We start from the raw sequence: 16,929 nt of genomic DNA on the forward strand, positions 1-16,929 counted from the left end.
ACACGTGTAAAACCTGAATTATAGAGACAAAGGAGCAGTGATCTGACAAATGAACCCAATGCCCAAAGGGTGACCTCCTCCCCAGCCTCCTTAGCGTGTGCATGCGTGTGTTCCATCATACAAACAGCACGTTACATACAAACCCAGTGTGTTCTAATAAGGCAATATGTGGCAAAACAGAAACTCCACGCAGCTAAAAACAGTTAAACAGCTTTTAAGGCCTTTAAGAAGGAAAAAAGAAACGGTTCTGTAGCTCTGGGTTTGTGATTTGGGGCGTTGGGTTGTAACAACTGAGCATCAACCAAACCAGGGGGGGGGGGGGGGCAGAGGGGGGGGGGGGGGGTGCACTAACTTCACAGGTGGGCAGTAGCATAATGAGCTGGGACAGATATAAAATACATTCATGAAGACGTCGAACAAACAAGAGAAAGCTGAACGGCTCAAACCGAACACAAAATATCAGTTAATGGACTACAGTACAGAGTCGGGGGGGGGGCAGATACCCCCAAATTCCTTTTTTTGTGATCATACAATTACGTGCAACAGTTCTCTTCTGTACATACAACTGGTACCACTAACTGGAACTTAAAAAAGGACAATGCAAATGGCAAAAAGTACACGTTTCAGTTCATGATCCTAAATACACGTTTAGCGGAGCTCAGGTGCACGAAAATATAAAATTAAAAACAGCCAACAGAAACATCTTTTTCCAGAAACGTGGACACGGGACTTTTAATCAGCTGGATGACAGCAAATATATTGCTACGTTTTGGGAGGGTGACACCAAGCCTCTATTATTGAGTCACTCAAATTATTCCGTTAGCAAAGTTGCCGAAACACTCAGTAGTTTTATGAAATAGAATATTTTTCCGCTTTGGATGGTTGTCAGACTAAACAACACGGTGCAACAAAAAGGAAAAGGAGTAAACAGCTGATTAGATAATGAAAACTTTTGCTTTTTGCAGTGGTTTGTTTTGATGAACATCGTTTAAAAAACGTTTTAAAATTAACTCAACGGGGGAAACCTTAAAAGAACGGAGGGCTTTTTCTAGAAATCATTAAAATGCACTTTTTAATCAAACATTTTGAATGTAGCATGCTACTAGCTAGCAGGCATACCTTTAAAATGTGTTTAGTTAATAAAAGCTTGATTTCACTTGTGCTAGCACACATGCTACTAGCTAGCCGTACTTTTGAAATGTATTCATCGGTAGCGGACTCGTGCTAGCACACATGCTACTAGCTAGCCGTACTTTTGAAATGTATTCATCGGTAGCGGACTCGTGCTAGCAAACAACCGGGCGGCTAGCATACCGCTGGTTAGCTTCCCAACAGCTTCTCAACAGGCTCAAGTTTCTGGAAAAAGAAGTCGCCGCTGAGATATGGAGACACGTCTAAAAACCTCTGCGTCACCGGACACGACTTCCGGTTCCTCCAAAAACACGGATTCAACGCGGGCGGATGGGCCGCGCTGCCTAAGCCGTGGTGGTGGTGGCGCTGGTGTCCGATCCGACACAGTTCCCTGAGAACCCACTTCCTCTACGACTACAGCTATGGCAAAGACGCCGAGGGCCTTTAATTCGTGGTCCTGGCCGATTTAACCCATTTGTACAGAATGACACGGTGCAGCATCACGAGGTGAGGACGTATTATTAAAAGCCGGTATTTACAAATGCGATGAGCAGCGCTTGAAGGAGAATGTGGCCTCTACGCACGGACATACGACGGCGTGCTGGTGGTGGAAAATAAAGGTGAATCTACGAGGGTCGACCCGTCAACACATTTACCAAGAAACGCTGAAATGGAAAAAGATGAAACTCGATTTCACGGTTATCATCTAACCGGCGAATCCTGCCATAGTACCTAAGCCCAAATATGTGACTATTATCGCTCTGTCTATTTGGACGTGTTGTATACAGTTGTTCTCTTCCTATATTTTTCTCATACGTGTGTTTTTTTGGCTTCAAGCAATGGAGCGCTCTGATTGGCTGGTGAGTTTACAGATCTGGTCTCTTTCCGACAAACTCGACTCCTTCACTTCAGAGTCCACTTCTTCCTTTCCTCCTTTAGACCATTAGTCCTTTTACCCTATATACATATAAATATAAATATATATTTATATTTATATTTATATGTATATATATATATGTTTAACATTATAAAAAATAAGTTATTGCGCGTCCACAAAAAGTGCATTGTATTTTTGAAAAATATCTTTCTCCTTTGACACTTTTTTTTGTCTTCATGTTTCCTGCTTATCGTGGACGAGTAAGTCTTCCGCCCGTTTATTCTTCGCTTTGTCGAGTGGGGGGGGGCGAGGGGGGAGGGTCAAGGGGAGCACAGAGCGAGAAACAGGCAACAGAAGGAGGGGAGGGGGGGGGCGTCTCGCTACGCGATGACCATCGGGACGTCGTCCGAGAAGCCGCTGATCATGGGAGCATCTTCGTCATCATCGCCTGGGGGGGGGCAGAGGAATTTAGTAAGAAATGCTAGAGCAGCTAACAGCTAACTTCCTTCCACAACCCAAGTGTCTCACCCAGCTCGTCCCCAGAGGAGAAGATGGCGGAGCCCAGGCGCGAGTTGTAATGGGAGTTGGCGAAGGCGGTGAAGTTGTTCTGCAGCCGGCGGTGCCGCAGGTAGAGCGCCACCAAGCCGCCGCACACCCCCAGCAGCAGCAGGAAGAGGACCGGCACCACCACCGCCGCCACGTCCCCCGTGTGTCCCTCGCTGCGGGACGCGCCGCTGGCCCCTGGACACCAGGGGAGAGACGAAGGTAAAGCACGGAGCCGCCCGACGAGGTGAGTGGGACCTCCCCCCCCCCGGTATCAGCAGGTGTGCGCGTGCGACCCCCTACCTGCCGTCAGCTGCGTGTGGAGCAGCAGGGCCGCCTCGCCGCACAGCTGGCCGCTGAGGAGGCAGCGCGCCTGCACCGAGAAGGTGTAGTTGTGTCCCAGCAGCAGGCTGCCGATGCGGAAGTACGTCTCCGTGGTGTTCCCCAGGTAGGACGTCTGGTTGGTGACGCTGTCGTACACGTGCACCTCGTAACCCTGGGAACACGCAGGGGGTTTAGTGGGCTTCAGGTGTCCACTGGACGTCCAGGGTCAGTACACCTTAAGGAGGAGGAGGAGCAGCAGTGTCTCACCCGGCTCTCGTTGAAGCCCTTCTCCCTGACGGCCAGACTCTTCCAGAGGAGGAACACGTGGTCTTTCTCCGTCAGGATCTTCAGGGCCTCCGGAGCCGGAAGAGGAACTGCATCGGAGAGGGAGGACATGCGTCTTTGAGGAGCAGCTCACAGGACGTGTCTCACTCACATGATATCAGAGTGAAGAGTTAGCGGTTTAAGGTCGCTACGGAAGCCTGGAAGGCCAGTATAAGAAATGTAGAACATGTGTTTGCTTTAAATACATAAACACACGCACTTTCATATGAAAATCTGAGATTTATGTCAAGAAATGGTTTTCCAGCGTCTCTTGCATTCTGCACCTGTGCTGAGGGTGAATCCGGCCTCTTTGCTCATGTTGCGCAGGCGCACGGAGACGCTGTAGCGGCCCCCCGGCTCCAGGCCGCTCAGCAGGAACTCCACCGTGTTGTTCCTGCTCGTCAGCTTGTAGTCGCGCTCCTCTTTGCGGATCACGTCGCGCACGTGGATGGCGTACGTCTGGGCGAGTAAAACATGGCATTTGTATGGTTTCAATGCTCCGTCTTGATTATTGTATGAGACACAGAGACCTCAGGCCTCGCTGGTAGTCAGGGAGCGCGGCGGCGGCGTGCGTACCAGCGGCGCGCTGGGCGCGTCGTAGGGCGGCTGCCACTTGAGCGTGGCCGTCGTCCCGTCCACCCGGACGCGGTGGAGGTTCCTGGGAGGCAGGCGCTCGTTGGGGATCATCTTCACCACGGCGTACTCGGAGGGAGGACCCATGGACGGAGAGACGACTCGCACCTGGGAGGAGTCACAGGGATGATGTCATCGCGTACGCAGAGCAGAGCCTTTTATACCAGCTGTCATTTTAAGGAAATAACTTATTGAGAAGAAATGAACTGTTCACAATGCGAGGACTCACCAGGAAGAGGTACTGCTCGTCACTCTCCACCGTGACCGTCAGGCTGAGGGACGAGGTGCTGACCTGACGGGGGCGCCGGTACAGGTCCAGGAAGGAGGTGGCGTAGAACACACCGTACAGCTGCACCACACACACACACACACACACACACACGTATCTCGGATTAAAGAGGATTTTGAGCCCCCGCCCGAGAGGAGCGACGCTATGCTATGCTATCCCAACTAACAGCCGCAGGCTGTTTAACCTCCGACCTCGAGAGCGCGTACCTGCGCGCTGGTGCTGTTGACGGTCCAGCTGCAGTCCACGGCGGTCTGGTTGAGGGCCCGGGTCTTGAGGAAGGGCCTCTCGGGCTGCGTGCCGGCGGTCCGGTGGTGGGACAGCGCGGTGGGACTGTCCCCCACCGTGGTGTGCGCCCACACGGCCACCTCGTACAGCGTCCCCGCCGTCAGGTTGGTTGCTGGGAAACGGACGGCGAGACATGAGTGGAAGGTTCCCGGGAGAGGACGGGGCAGGTGGGGGGGGTTCGGGGGGGGCCCAGGGTACCTTTGAGGATCCGCTCGGTGACGGTGTAGTTCTTGCTCTCTTTGACGTGGGTGTCAAACTGCCAGGACAGGATCAGGACGTAGCGCTTGACCTGAGTGACAGCAGAGAGGCGCATCGTTGGCCCCGCCCACAAACCAACAAACCAACAAACCCTGCTGAGCATCTCTCACCTCGTACTGCGAGTTGAAGCTGAAGGAGAGGCTCATGGAGTCGCCTGTGATGCTGTCGGCGATCACCGAGGGAGGAGGGAGAGCTGCAGGACAGAGAGAGGAGGTCAAAGGTCACCGTACATAAACCCTGTGAGGGTTTGAAATGTGTGAATACAACCGGGACGGCCCCTTCCCCTATCACGTTACCATGACAACAATGCCTGATTTTTACCTCAAGAGACAACGTTTTAAATCTCCCTTATTTTATGTTCCATCTTTAATGCTTATATAGTAAATTTTCATGTGTCGTCCTCTTTGTTTGCCTTTTTTGTTTTTTCTTAAGTCTCGAGCTTCCATTAGTGACGACACACTGCTGGGAATTGTGAGTAAAAGTCTGCAGAAATGCAGCTTTTAACAAACAGATACTGTTTGACTCCCTGTGGCGGCCTGAAGGTCCTCCACCCAGCAGCAGGTGTCCCCGTTGTGTGCGTGTGTGTGTGTGTGTGTGACTTTCTTCATGTACCTTTTTTTGGGGTGATGGATTTAATCTCAGACCAGTTGCCAACACCTCGACTGGTCACCGCCGCCACCTACGAAACACCGCCAACGAACTCATGAAAACACACACACACACACACAGGAACACAATAACGCCACGCCCCCCTCTGATGTCACAGGTCTCTGCTCACCCTGAATCGGTACAAAGTGTCCGGCTGCAGCTCCTTCACCTCGCTGCTGGTGGTGGTGCATCTCTGGGACGTCCAGTCGGGACCCCCTCGCTCGCTGTACTCCACCTGAGACACACACACACACACACACACACACACACGCACACACGCACACACGCACACACGCACACACACATATAGAATATCTTAGATCAGTTTGTCCTTAAAAACTAAAAGAACCACAGAATAGTTTAAATATTTAAGGTGAATCATACATGAATCATAATACAAGTTGTCTCTTCCAATGATTATGTTTTTCTGGTCTCTGATCATGTGACATTGTAAACAACCAATCAGTGTTTGGATCAGCAGGAGCAGGAGCTAGTCCCACTAACGGCTAACAGCTAACAGCTAACAGCAGTTGACTTCACTTACATTACGATGCCTTCAGGCTCTGCTTGGTTTACAGAATAAATCCAGAAAAATTAAAATATTAATAATAATAATGAAACTACAATCTTTGCTTTTATTTCAACGGTGTAGGTTGCTCTGAACTCACGATGTACTCTCTGATGAGGCCGTGTCCTTTATTGGGAGGGCTCCAGGACGCCTCCACTGTCCCGTCCTCGCCGTTATCACAGGACAGCTGCAGGTTCCTGGGGGGGTCGGGCACTGCAGGACACACACACACACACACACACACACACAGACACACACAATGTTCGACATTTGAGGAAATATTTTTAAGCCTAATTAAATTGTTATTTAAGATATTCAACCTGTTTCTCTGGAAAACATTTAATGACTAACTTCTAATCCAAAGGATTTGCAAAGAGAAAGACATCGTCTGTCCACTAGTTGTTCTGGCGGGACGGACCCGTCCGTACTCACGTCCCTCCGGCGTCCTCACGGTGATGGCCTCGTTGCTCTTGTGCAGCTTGCTGAGGCACTGGGTCAGCACCTTGACGTGGTAGGTGGTGTCGGGCTGCAGCACCATCAGCTTGTAGCTGGTCTTGTTGCTGTGCGTGTCCATGACGGTCCACTGCTGGGTGCCCACCAGCCTGGGGGGGGCCACAACAAAGACCTCACTGACTACGAGGACTATGACCACGATGTGCTCTGCTCGGGTTGGTAAGTCCCCACGGCCCGTGAAGGCAGCATTTCATTCTAACTCACCTGTAGTAAACAAGGAAGTAGCAAGAGTCCACAGGGAGGCTCTTGGGACGGGACCAAGTCAGCGTGATGGCACCCAGGAAGTCAGGTGTCCACTGGAGGTTCTGGACTTTATAGGCCAGGGTGTCCTCTGGAGAAGAGGGTGGTCCTCAGTTTAGTTTCATCTCACTGACAAAGGTAACCTCCAGAAGCACAGCACTGATTTCATTTATGAGGGACTTAATGCGGTCCCACCACCACCCCACCCCCCACACACACCCCACCCCCCGATGGACCTACGGGTGCAGTTGTCCTCGTCGCTGTGGTCCGAGCAGTCCAGGAAGCCATCGCAGCGCTCGCCGTCCAGAACGCAGGCCTCCCCGTCAGAGCAGCGCGTCCCGTTGCCGCAGAACAGAGGTCCGCGGGTCGCTGCGAGGGGGGGGGGGGGGGGGGGGGGCACCAATGTGTTATTACATTAAATTATTTATTAGTAATCTAAAGTATTTACTAATGGAACAGATAAAATGTCTCTTAACGTCCATCAGAGCGCCGTATTGTGTTTTCAAAATCCATCCCGTTGACCTCCATTAAGCCCTAACCCACCCCCCCCCACCCCCCGGCACTGGGACTCACGGCAGAGGGCTTCGTCCGAGCCGTCCTGGCAGTGCGGCACGCCGTCGCAGCGCTGCCAGTCAGGGATGCAGCGGGGGGGGCGGCGGCACAGGAACTGACCCCGGGTGCACCGCGTGGGAGTGGGCGGAGCCTGAGTGGGGGCTGGAGGCGTCTTGGCGGTGCCATTAGCAGCTGTTGGGGAAACAAACAGTTTATATTTGTCCTCTGTACATTCTTCTTTCTTTCCTCTTTGATCATTTGATTTGTGTTCACAGGGACGTGAGCAGGGAACCTCCACAGGGGCGCCTCTACCTGTGGGACATGTGCGTCTCTACCTGTGGGACATGTGCGTCTCTACCTGTGGGACATGTGCGTCTCTACCTGTGGGACAGGTGCGCCTCTACCTGTGGGACATGTGCGCCTCTACCTGTGGGACATGTGCGCCTCTACCTGTGGGACAGGTGCGCCTCTACCTGTGGGACATGTGCGCCTCTACCTGTGGGACATGTGCGCCTCTACCTGTGGGACATGTGCGCCTCTACCTGTGGGACATGTGCGTCTCTACCTGTGGGACATGTGCCCCTCTACCTGTGTGACAGGTGCGCCTCTACCTGTGGGACATGTGCGCCTCTACCTGTGTGACAGGTGCGCCTCTACCTGTGGGACATGTGCGTCTCTACCTGTGGGACAGGTGCGCCTCTACCTGTGTGACATGTGCGCCTCTACCTGTGTGACAGGTGCGCCTCTACCTGTGGGACATGTGCGCCTCTACCTGTGGGACATGTGCGCCTCTACCTGTGTGACAGGTGCGCCTCTACCTGTGGGACATGTGCGTCTCTACCTGTGGGACATGTGCGCCTCTACCTGTGTCACATGTGCGCCTCTACCTGTGGGACATGTGCGCCTCTACCTGTGGGACATGTGCGCCTCTACCTGTGGGACATGTGCGCCTCTACCTGTGTGACATGTGCCCCTCTACCTGTGTGACAGGTGCGCCTCTACCTGTGGGACATGTGCGCCTCTACCTGTGTGACAGGTGCGCCTCTACCTGTGGGACATGTGCGTCTCTACCTGTGGGACAGGTGCGCCTCTACCTGTGTGACATGTGCGCCTCTACCTGTGTGACAGGTGCGCCTCTACCTGTGGGACATGTGCGCCTCTACCTGTGGGACAGGTGCGCCTCTACCTGTGGGACAGGTGCGTCTCTACCTGTGGGACAGGTGCGTCTCTACCTGTGGGACAGGTGCGTCTCTACCTGTGGGACAGCCCAGCTCGTCGCTGCTGTCGGGGCAGTCTGCGTAGCCGTCACACACCCAGGTGTTGATGATGCAAGCGCCGGAGCCGCAGTGGAAGCGGTTGGGGGCACAGGTGGAGCGGCCGGGGGCCACAGTGTGAGGTGTGCCTCCGCCTTATGGGAATAAAAATAGAATCATGTTAAACCAACAACAAGTCTGTTTTATCCCAAAAAAATTTAAATGGATAGAACGCTTAATAAATGATTAAATAAAATCATTACTGAGTCGGTAATATTGATAGGAATGAAATAAACCCAAACCGTGATACTGATATGAAGTCGGGATGCTTGTGTATTGGTGTTTTTACAGTAATGATGACATGATGCTTCATCCTCAATGTGGTAACCTGGGGCAACCCCTACCCGTGCACTGGGCCTCGTCGGACCAGTCCCCGCAGTCGTTCTCCCCGTCGCACTTCCACCACGTCGGGATGCAGCGGCCGTTGCTGCACTCGTACTGGAAGTACCGCGAGCAGCCGGGCACCTCGGTGGGCGCCGCTGCAACCGGAGAATATTCGCGTGTTCACCGTCGCTGTTGTTTTTAATTCAACACGCGAGTCTAAGTGCTGCATTTTCCTTCCTCACCGCAGTTGGCTTCGTCGGAATAATCCCCACAGTCGTCCATGCCGTCGCACTTCCACTCCAGGCTCACGCACACCCCGTTGGCGCACTGGAACGTGTAGGAGTCGCACACTTTACCAAACTCAGTCGGCGTGGCTGAGAGAAGAAAAAAATAGGTTTGAGGTTTTGGGTAAAAGACACAATACTCATGTTAAATATCAGATACAAAACGAGGTGACCTCATTGAGTCGGAGGTCACATTGAATGGAATAATAGGAGAATATGCACCACACTTTCTGTCTTCTTTCTGTACAAGAACGGTTAAGTGTTACATGTGGAGATGTGGGGAACAGAAACACACCACATCCGGCGTAGTCGGCGTCCTCGTCGGACCCGTCTTCGCAGTGTTTGATGCCGTCACACACCAGCGACTGGAACAGACACTGGGCTCGGTTCTTGCACACAAACTCCATGTAGCGGGTGCACAGCGGGTCTGTGGACAAAAATGTTACTAATATTTTTATAAATAGCTTAAAACATACAGAACCCCGCAAACACGGCCTGTGGGGTTCCAGAGGGTTCTGCTCTTGGCCCAACCTTTTTTTCCAAAATATGTTACCAGCCAGTGGTGCTCTGCATGACGCATTTGTGAACTCTCTGTTTTCACTCCAGGCGGATTCACAGAGTTCAGAGACGTTGAATCAATCGAAGAAAACTGTAGATTTTTCCCCAGTACGACTATTCTTCAGGTAAACTCTCTTTGTCAGCACTGTGGCCTTTGTTAGCACTATTAGCTGGTATAGTACTGTTAGCACTATTAGCTGGTATAGTACTGTTAGCACTATTAGCTGGTATAGTACTGTTAGCACTATTAGCTGGTATAGTACTGTTAGCACTATTAGCTGGTATAGTACTGTTAGCACTATCAGCTGGTATAGTACCGTTAGCTGACTGGTTGTACGTTTGCCGGCTAGTGTAGTACCGTTAGCTGGCTGGTGTAGTACCGTTAGCTGGCTGGTGTAGTACCGTTAGCTGGCTGGTGTAGTACCGTTAGCTGGCTGGTGTAGTACCGTTAGCTGGCTGGTGTAGTACCGTTAGCTGGCTGGTGTAGTACCGTTAGCTGGTAGCTGACAGCTCACCCGTCATAACAAGTATTTTACAATATGATCTTTCTAGAAAAGATTTGAAATACAACTTGAAATTTCCTTTATAATGATTCTGTAGAACTAAATTATTTTTCAACTACAATATAACATTGTCTCCTGTTTTATTTATTTAAATTGTCTTTCAATTTTTTTTAATTGAATATTTCAATTAGTATCATTTATTTTTTGGTCTCGGTCAAGATCTACACTTGCAACATGCCGAGAAAATCTTTGTACTTCCTGATTTTCTTTTGTTTTGTCATTTCAATTTTATCCGTAACGTTAGATATCTTAAAACATCTACAAATAAAATCTCTTTTCCCACCTATAATAATGATAATATTTGTAGACCAATAGAGTCACTCACCACAGTTGTTCTCATCGGCGCCATCTGGACACTCCTGGATGCCGTTGCAGTGCGCGGTGGCCGGCAGGCAGGTGTGATTGGAGCAGAGGAAGCCGTTACACCGAGTTCCCTCTGGAGGTAAACAGCAATGTCAACAAAAGATGCTTTTTATTCTCCAGTCCAACTGTGAAAAGAGCCCAATGAGCCTGAACGCATCACACTCTCAGTGCACCACGATGCGCGTCCCCGAACTCACTGCAGTACTGCGGGTCTTCGTCCGAGTCGTCCTGACAGTCGTCGTCTCCGTCGCACATCCATCGCTGCGGGATGCAGTGACCCGTGTGACACTGGAAGCTGCTGGCCTCACACGTATGGTGGCCCACTGGGGACAAACGGGGAGAGGCGAGGGCTCGGAGAAGCGAAAGACGGCAGCGCCATGTGTATTAAAACGCGGGCCTCTGGTTCCCCACCTGTGCAGTTGGCCTCGTCCGACCAGTCCCTGCAGTCGTTGTCTCCGTCGCAGCGCCACGCCTCGCGGATGCAGACCCCGCGTGCACACGTGAACTCTCCCGGGCCGCACTTGTGGGACTCTGAGAAGTTCATCATTAAAATCAGCTTTTAAAAATGGTTCTTAATAATGGGATTACTGAAGTGTATATTCTAAAAACTCACCTGGAAGAAAACGTGAGTGTTTTATGTAATATTTAAATTATGTAATGGCGCACAGCAGCCTCTTGTGGTAGAGTTGAATATTACAAAAAATAATACAACAACACAAATACGCACATAAAGATTAATCAAAGATTTACTTGCCTCCGGGCGGATTCCATATTTAACGTCTAATACGATGGCATATTTTTAAAATATTGTCACAATATTACCTCTTCATTTTATTGCACAACACCCTTAAAAGTGCCTCACCGCAGCGCTCCTCGTCGCTGTTGTCCCCGCAGTCGTCCTCGTGGTCGCACTTGAAGGCGAGCGGGATGCAGGAGCCCGAGACCACGCAGCGGAACTCGTTGGACGGGTCGCAGGTGGTGGTGGCTGTGGGGATTGAGTGTAGACGCGTTAATGTCAACGTGGCCCGCCCAGTGGTGACGTAGGAGGGGGGCGGGGCCACTCACGGCACTCCTGCTCGTCGCTCATGTCGCCGCAGTCGTTGTCGCTGTCGCACTTCCAGATGCTGCTGATGCAGCGGCCGTTGGAGCAGCGGTACTGGTTGGGCAGACAGCTGTGCTCTGATTGGACAGAGGATCACATGGGACAGTCGTGATAGAATATATCAAATATTTGCTTTTTTTTTTTATACAAGCTTTTATTTTCTTATTTGAAGTCTGTGTTTTTTGCAAATAACCTCCAGAGGATTTAATGACAGTAAAAGGCTCACCTGTCTTTACGCAGGTGCCGTTCTGCAGCAGGTACCCGGGGGGGCACTTGCACTGCAGCTCCCCGGTGGGCGTGGCCACGGTGGGGGCGCCGTCCGGGCAGACGCAGGTGTGCCGGTGACCCGGCTGAGGCAGACACAGCAGACTGCACGGCTGGTCAGCGCAGGCGTTGTGTCCTGAGGAGAAAGAGCTTTCACTATCCGACCCTTCACCTCTCACTCAGTATCTCATGACTAGCTGCATTCTGTGTAGTGACCAGCAGGGGGCGACTCCTCTTGTCCCATAGAAGTCTGAAAAAAACTACTTCACTTCTCTCTTGATTCAAACATGAGTTTAAGTTGACTCTATTATATATATATATATATATATATATATATATATATATACACGTAGAGAGACACACACGGCCTCAAGCCCCTCCTGGGAAGACACCTGAGCGGCCTTAGGCTGGAGCGCTAGCTAGCTTCGCACTTAGGGGTTGGAGGCCCACAGGGCTGGGGAGTCGGGAGTGGCATGCGCCGGCCCGTGCCTTGCCGTGAGCCCCTACTCCAAACTGCAAAGCCGCTGGGTGATGCGGGGGGGTTTGCGTGATTCATATTCAAAAAAAAAAAAAAAAACTCAAGGGGCAGTTTGAGGGACGCACTGATCTCACCTCGGTTCTTCCCCTTGTAGAAGATCTTGAGGTCCATGACTCCAGTCAGTCGGCCCACGATCAGCTCATTGCTCTGGGAACCGGCCTTCGGGGCCTTGAAGATCCCCATCCTGGACCAGTCGTCCCAGTACAGGTCGTTCTGAAAGAAAGAAAAAAAAAAGATTCTTTAACCCCGCCTTGATAAACCGGACTGCAGCGCAGGGTCCCAGAGGTGTCCCCTGACCTTGAAGACGGCGATGGCGTAGGGGTGGGGCAGCCCCTCCACCAGGACGCTCCGGGAGCCCCCCCCAAAGTCGGCCCTCTCGATGCGGTCGCTGTAGGCCTCGGTCCAGTACAGCCAGCGCTCGTCGGCCGCGATGCCGTTGGGCCAGCGGACCCCCTCCGACACCACGCAGGACGCATTGGTGCCGTCCATGTAGCTCCGGTACACGCCAGCAGCCCGGTCACCCCAGTCCGTCCAGAACATTAGACTGCGGGGGGCGTCAAAACATATTAGGTCAAAAAAAAAGTTTTTCCCGTGGGACACGAGTCAAAATATGTTGTCTAAAAATGTGGGAAAAAAGTTGAATATTACATTTTTCCAAAAATGTCCAAAAATGAAAAAGAATATTTCCACAAATGTAATGGAAAAAAAGTTTTAAAAAATAAGTAAAATATGCCATGAATATTGTCAAAATTGTAATGGAAAAAAAGGGAAACAATATTAGTAAAAAAAAAAATGAATATATACATTTTTTAGGGGGAGGGTGCGCCCCCCCCCCCCCCCCCGTTATAGTGGTGAGTGAGTGAGTGAGTGAGTGACCTCTCCCCCGGCAGCAGGACCAGAGCTCTCGGATGTTCCAGGATGGACGAGTTGAGCAGCGTGTGCCGCAGGTCGCCGTCGGGGTTTGACACCTTCAGACAGGAGGGGATCACGTGAGGCTTCATTGGATATTGACCCAAGGCTTCGGATCAGACTCTTTCCGTACCTCGATCTTCTGTGCCCCGGCGTCGACCCAGTAAAGCAGCCTGCTGATGGGGTCAAAGGTCAGGGCCTCCACGTTCTGCAGGTCTTTCCTCACAACGACCTCCTGACCCGTGCTGCCGTTCAGACACAGACGCTGAGGGACAGAGAGGCCGAGGTCACGTGGAGGAACGCTATCGGTCCCGTGTCATCCAATCGCTGTAGCTTTAGTGATCTAGACGACGCGTTCAAGGACCGTCGGAAAGATGAAACCTGACGAGTCTTTCCACAGCTGGAAAGGACTCTGCCGTATCGTTGTTATTATTAATATTAAACCCTAAAGTGAGAGATCCAGAACCCCGTGAAGCCAGAATGGAACAATCCAGAGTCTCACACGCCTTCAGTATCTAACAAAAAGAGCCCCCCCCCCGCCCACCTGTATGGTGTCCAGCGAGATGTCGGCCCAGTAGAGGCAGTTCCTGTCGTAGTCAAAGTCCAGCGCCACGGCCTCCCTGAGGCCGGCCAGGGGCAGCGCCTGGTCGGTGCCGGTGGCCAGGTCGTAGCGGTGGATGGAGTTCCTCACGGCGTACAGGATGAACTCGTTGCTCTCTGAGACAAAACGCCATCACACAGGGCCTTAAATTCCCCTACAAAATAAAAGCCCCGCTCCTCAATGGAAGCAGAAGCGTCGTGACTAGAAGGAAAGAACTCGCGTCTTCAGTTCAGAACACAGAAGGTCGTTTGTTTTACAAAAACTGAAGGACAATAGAATCTAGAAACTATTTCCTCTCCTCTCTGCAGTGTTCAGTCACTTTCTCTGATTTATGGTCACATGACTGTTGGTTATTCATGAATGAAAGGTTTGGAGTACCTCCCACGGGACAGGGCAGCATCTCTCCATCCAGCCTGGACGCCACGTCTCCTCCACTGCAGCTGTCTCCTGGAACCCTCCTGTAGCTGGAGCAGGAACACGGGCATTAAAACACACCACGGGGGTGGAGGAGGACATGGAGATAGATGACAAGGAGGAGGAAGAGGAACTGATTTCAATTTTAACACATTGAATTTCACCGGGTGGTTGTTTGGGGTCAAATCGCCATGACAACGGCTTGGTTAAAGAGGACCACGTGGCGTTCGCTACCACGGCAGGCGTTACGCAAACAAAGCATTGTGGGAAGCGGCTCACCCTCTGCTGCGCCGGTAGGTGGTGCCGACGGGACACGGGGCCGGAGGAGCGTAGAGGTCACCGGAGAACTCGGGGTCGGGGACGCACACCTGCAGGGACAGGTCCTCACTGGGCTTGAAGCCGTAGTCACTGGGTGGAGGAGGACGGAGGAGGTTTCTTATGACACAACGTCACACATGCAACACCCCGAAAGAGTCGGCCACCCGCGCCCCGAGGCCCCGCCCACCATTCGTAGTCCTGCCGCGTGCAGGAGCAGTTGGCCACGTTGACGGGCCGGTCGAAGTCCTCGCCGTTGAAGCAGGTGGCGTGCGGGGCCCTCCTCCTGAAGGTCACCTCTCGGCCCAGCAGGCACTCGTTGCCGTGCTCGTCCGACGGAGACCAGCGCTTGTAGTCGGCGTCGGAGCACGGCACGCCTGGACACCAAAGAAGAAGAAGAAGATGGGTCACAGTGAGGAGGAGCTGGAGACCTTCTCGCGGTGCCACCTCGGCTGCTTCTTCTAAAGAGTGATTGGCCCATTGAACGTACCCAGGACGTCGGAGGTGTTGACCTGCAGGATGAGCCAGCCGTGCCTCTGGTCCGCGTAGGAGCCGAAGATGGTGAAGATGGTGCTCTTCTCCCCGGGCTCGGTGAGCAGCTGGTACACGTAGACGGCCCGGTCCGAGAAGCGGAAGTTGAACCACGTCTCGCCCTCGTTGGTGCTGAACCTGACGGCGACAGCGTTTGAGAGTTTCCTACCGCTTCAAAATAAAAGCCCTGTTCCTGTCAAATTCATGTATTCATCTGTATTCTTACCAGGTGTGAGTTTAAAATAAATATGTATGGATTCCCTTTGTTTCCTGCAGCCTTTCCTCATACTCTTTCATCAACAACAATAATACATCAAAGATACACATGTGGTTTGTAAGGAATTAAACCTGTCACATTAACTTACTTTATTACCAGTGCATGAATATGAGAAGCTGCTGTTTGATTACCTCTGTGTACTGAGGGAGGGTTTATTTGTCTTTTACCTCTGCAATAAGCTGCTCCTGTTGACTCAGTCATGAGCTTCACCATCCAGTCACAACCCAGCTTCACTCATCCAGTCACAGACCAGCTTCACTCATCCAGTCACAACCCAGCTTCACTCATCCAGTCACAGACCAGCTTCACTCATCCAGTCACAACCCAGCTTCACTCATCCAGTCACAGACCAGCTTCACTCATCCAGTCACAACCCAGCTTCACTCATCCAGTCACAGACCAGCTTCACTCATCCAGTCACAACCCAGCTTCACTCATCCAGTCACAGACCAGCTTCACCATCCAGTCACAAACCAGCTTCACTCATACAGTCACAGACCAGCTTCACTCATCCAGTCACAACCCAGTTTCAGCATTCAATCACAACCCAGCTTCACTCATCCAGTCACAACCCAGCTTCACCATCCAGTCACAACCCAGCTTCACTCATCCAGTCACAAACCAGCTTCACTCATCCAGTCACAACCCAGCTTCAATCATCCAGTCACAGACCAGCTTCACTCATCCAGTCACAAACCAGCTTCACTCATCCAGTCACAAACCAGCTTCACTCATCCAGTCACAACCCAGCTTCACTCATCCAGTCACAACCCAGCTTCACCATCCAGTCACAGACCAGCTTCATCATCCAGTCACAGACCAGCTTCACTCATCCAGTCACAGACCAGCTTCACTCATCCAGTCACAACCCAGCTTCACCATCCAGTCACAGACCAGCTTCACTCATCCAGTCACAGACCAGCTTCACTCATCCAGTCACAAACCAGCTTCACTCATCCAGTCACAAACCAGCTTCACTCATCCAGTCACAATCCAGCTTCACTCATCCAGTCACAAACCAGCTTCACTCATCCAGTCACAACCCAGTTTCGGCATCCAGTCACAGACCAGCTTCACTCATCCAGTCACAGACCAGCTTCACTCATCCAGTCACAGACCAGCTTCACTCATCCAGTCACAGACCAGCTTCACTCATCCAGTCACAAACCAGCTTCACTCATCCAGTCACAAACCAGCTTCACTCATCCAGTCACAAACCAGCTTCACTCATCCAGTCACAACCCAGTTTCGGCATCCAGTCACAGACCAGCTTCACTCATCCAGTCACAGACCAGCTTCACTCATCCAGTCACAGACCAGCTTCAGCAGGTCACTTGGACTTACTTGAGGTGCGTGGTGGCGCCTCCTTGTGCGATGGCCATCAGGAT

General features: G+C 51.9%; 1 protein-coding gene across 1 annotated transcript; it reads right to left on the reverse strand.

The window, feature by feature from the left end:
• Positions 1–324: 324 nt before the first annotated feature.
• sorl1 (sortilin-related receptor, L(DLR class) A repeats containing) lies at positions 325–16,923 on the reverse strand. Its single transcript, XM_062560473.1, has 37 exons — positions 16,886–16,923; positions 15,224–15,402; positions 14,924–15,110; positions 14,698–14,826; positions 14,383–14,468; positions 13,948–14,120; positions 13,537–13,668; positions 13,371–13,462; positions 12,792–13,038; positions 12,569–12,707; positions 11,919–12,092; positions 11,656–11,769; positions 11,453–11,575; positions 11,002–11,121; positions 10,788–10,913; positions 10,553–10,663; positions 9,402–9,533; positions 9,065–9,196; positions 8,843–8,977; positions 8,441–8,593; positions 7,207–7,377; positions 6,874–7,002; positions 6,598–6,724; positions 6,313–6,482; positions 5,981–6,093; positions 5,443–5,547; positions 5,277–5,343; positions 4,775–4,857; positions 4,605–4,695; positions 4,328–4,518; positions 4,062–4,181; positions 3,776–3,940; positions 3,484–3,658; positions 3,143–3,249; positions 2,855–3,047; positions 2,537–2,749; positions 325–2,456 (listed from the first exon to the last, which is right to left on the reverse strand). The coding sequence occupies exons 1-37, from the start codon at positions 16,921–16,923 to the stop codon at positions 2,389–2,391; spliced, it is 5,010 nt and encodes a 1,669-aa protein (XP_062416457.1). The 3' UTR covers positions 325–2,388.
• Between the last annotated feature and the right edge of the window lie 6 nt (positions 16,924–16,929).

This window comes from Pungitius pungitius, unplaced genomic scaffold, assembly GCF_949316345.1.
Source record: "Pungitius pungitius unplaced genomic scaffold, fPunPun2.1 scaffold_138, whole genome shotgun sequence".
NCBI classification, from domain to species: Eukaryota; Metazoa; Chordata; class Actinopteri; order Perciformes; family Gasterosteidae; genus Pungitius; species Pungitius pungitius.

Coding starts and splice junctions, on each gene's coding strand:
- sorl1 (XM_062560473.1), bottom strand. CDS start 16,923: ATGGCCATCGCACAAGGAGGCGCCACCACGCACCTCAA. Junction 14,827..14,923: donor ACGCGGCAGGACTACGAATG/GTGGGCGGGGCC, acceptor TCCTCCACCCAG/TGACTACGGCTTCAAGCCCA. Junction 5,344..5,442: donor ACACTTTGTACCGATTCAGG/GTGAGCAGAGAC, acceptor GGTGTTTCGTAG/GTGGCGGCGGTGACCAGTCG.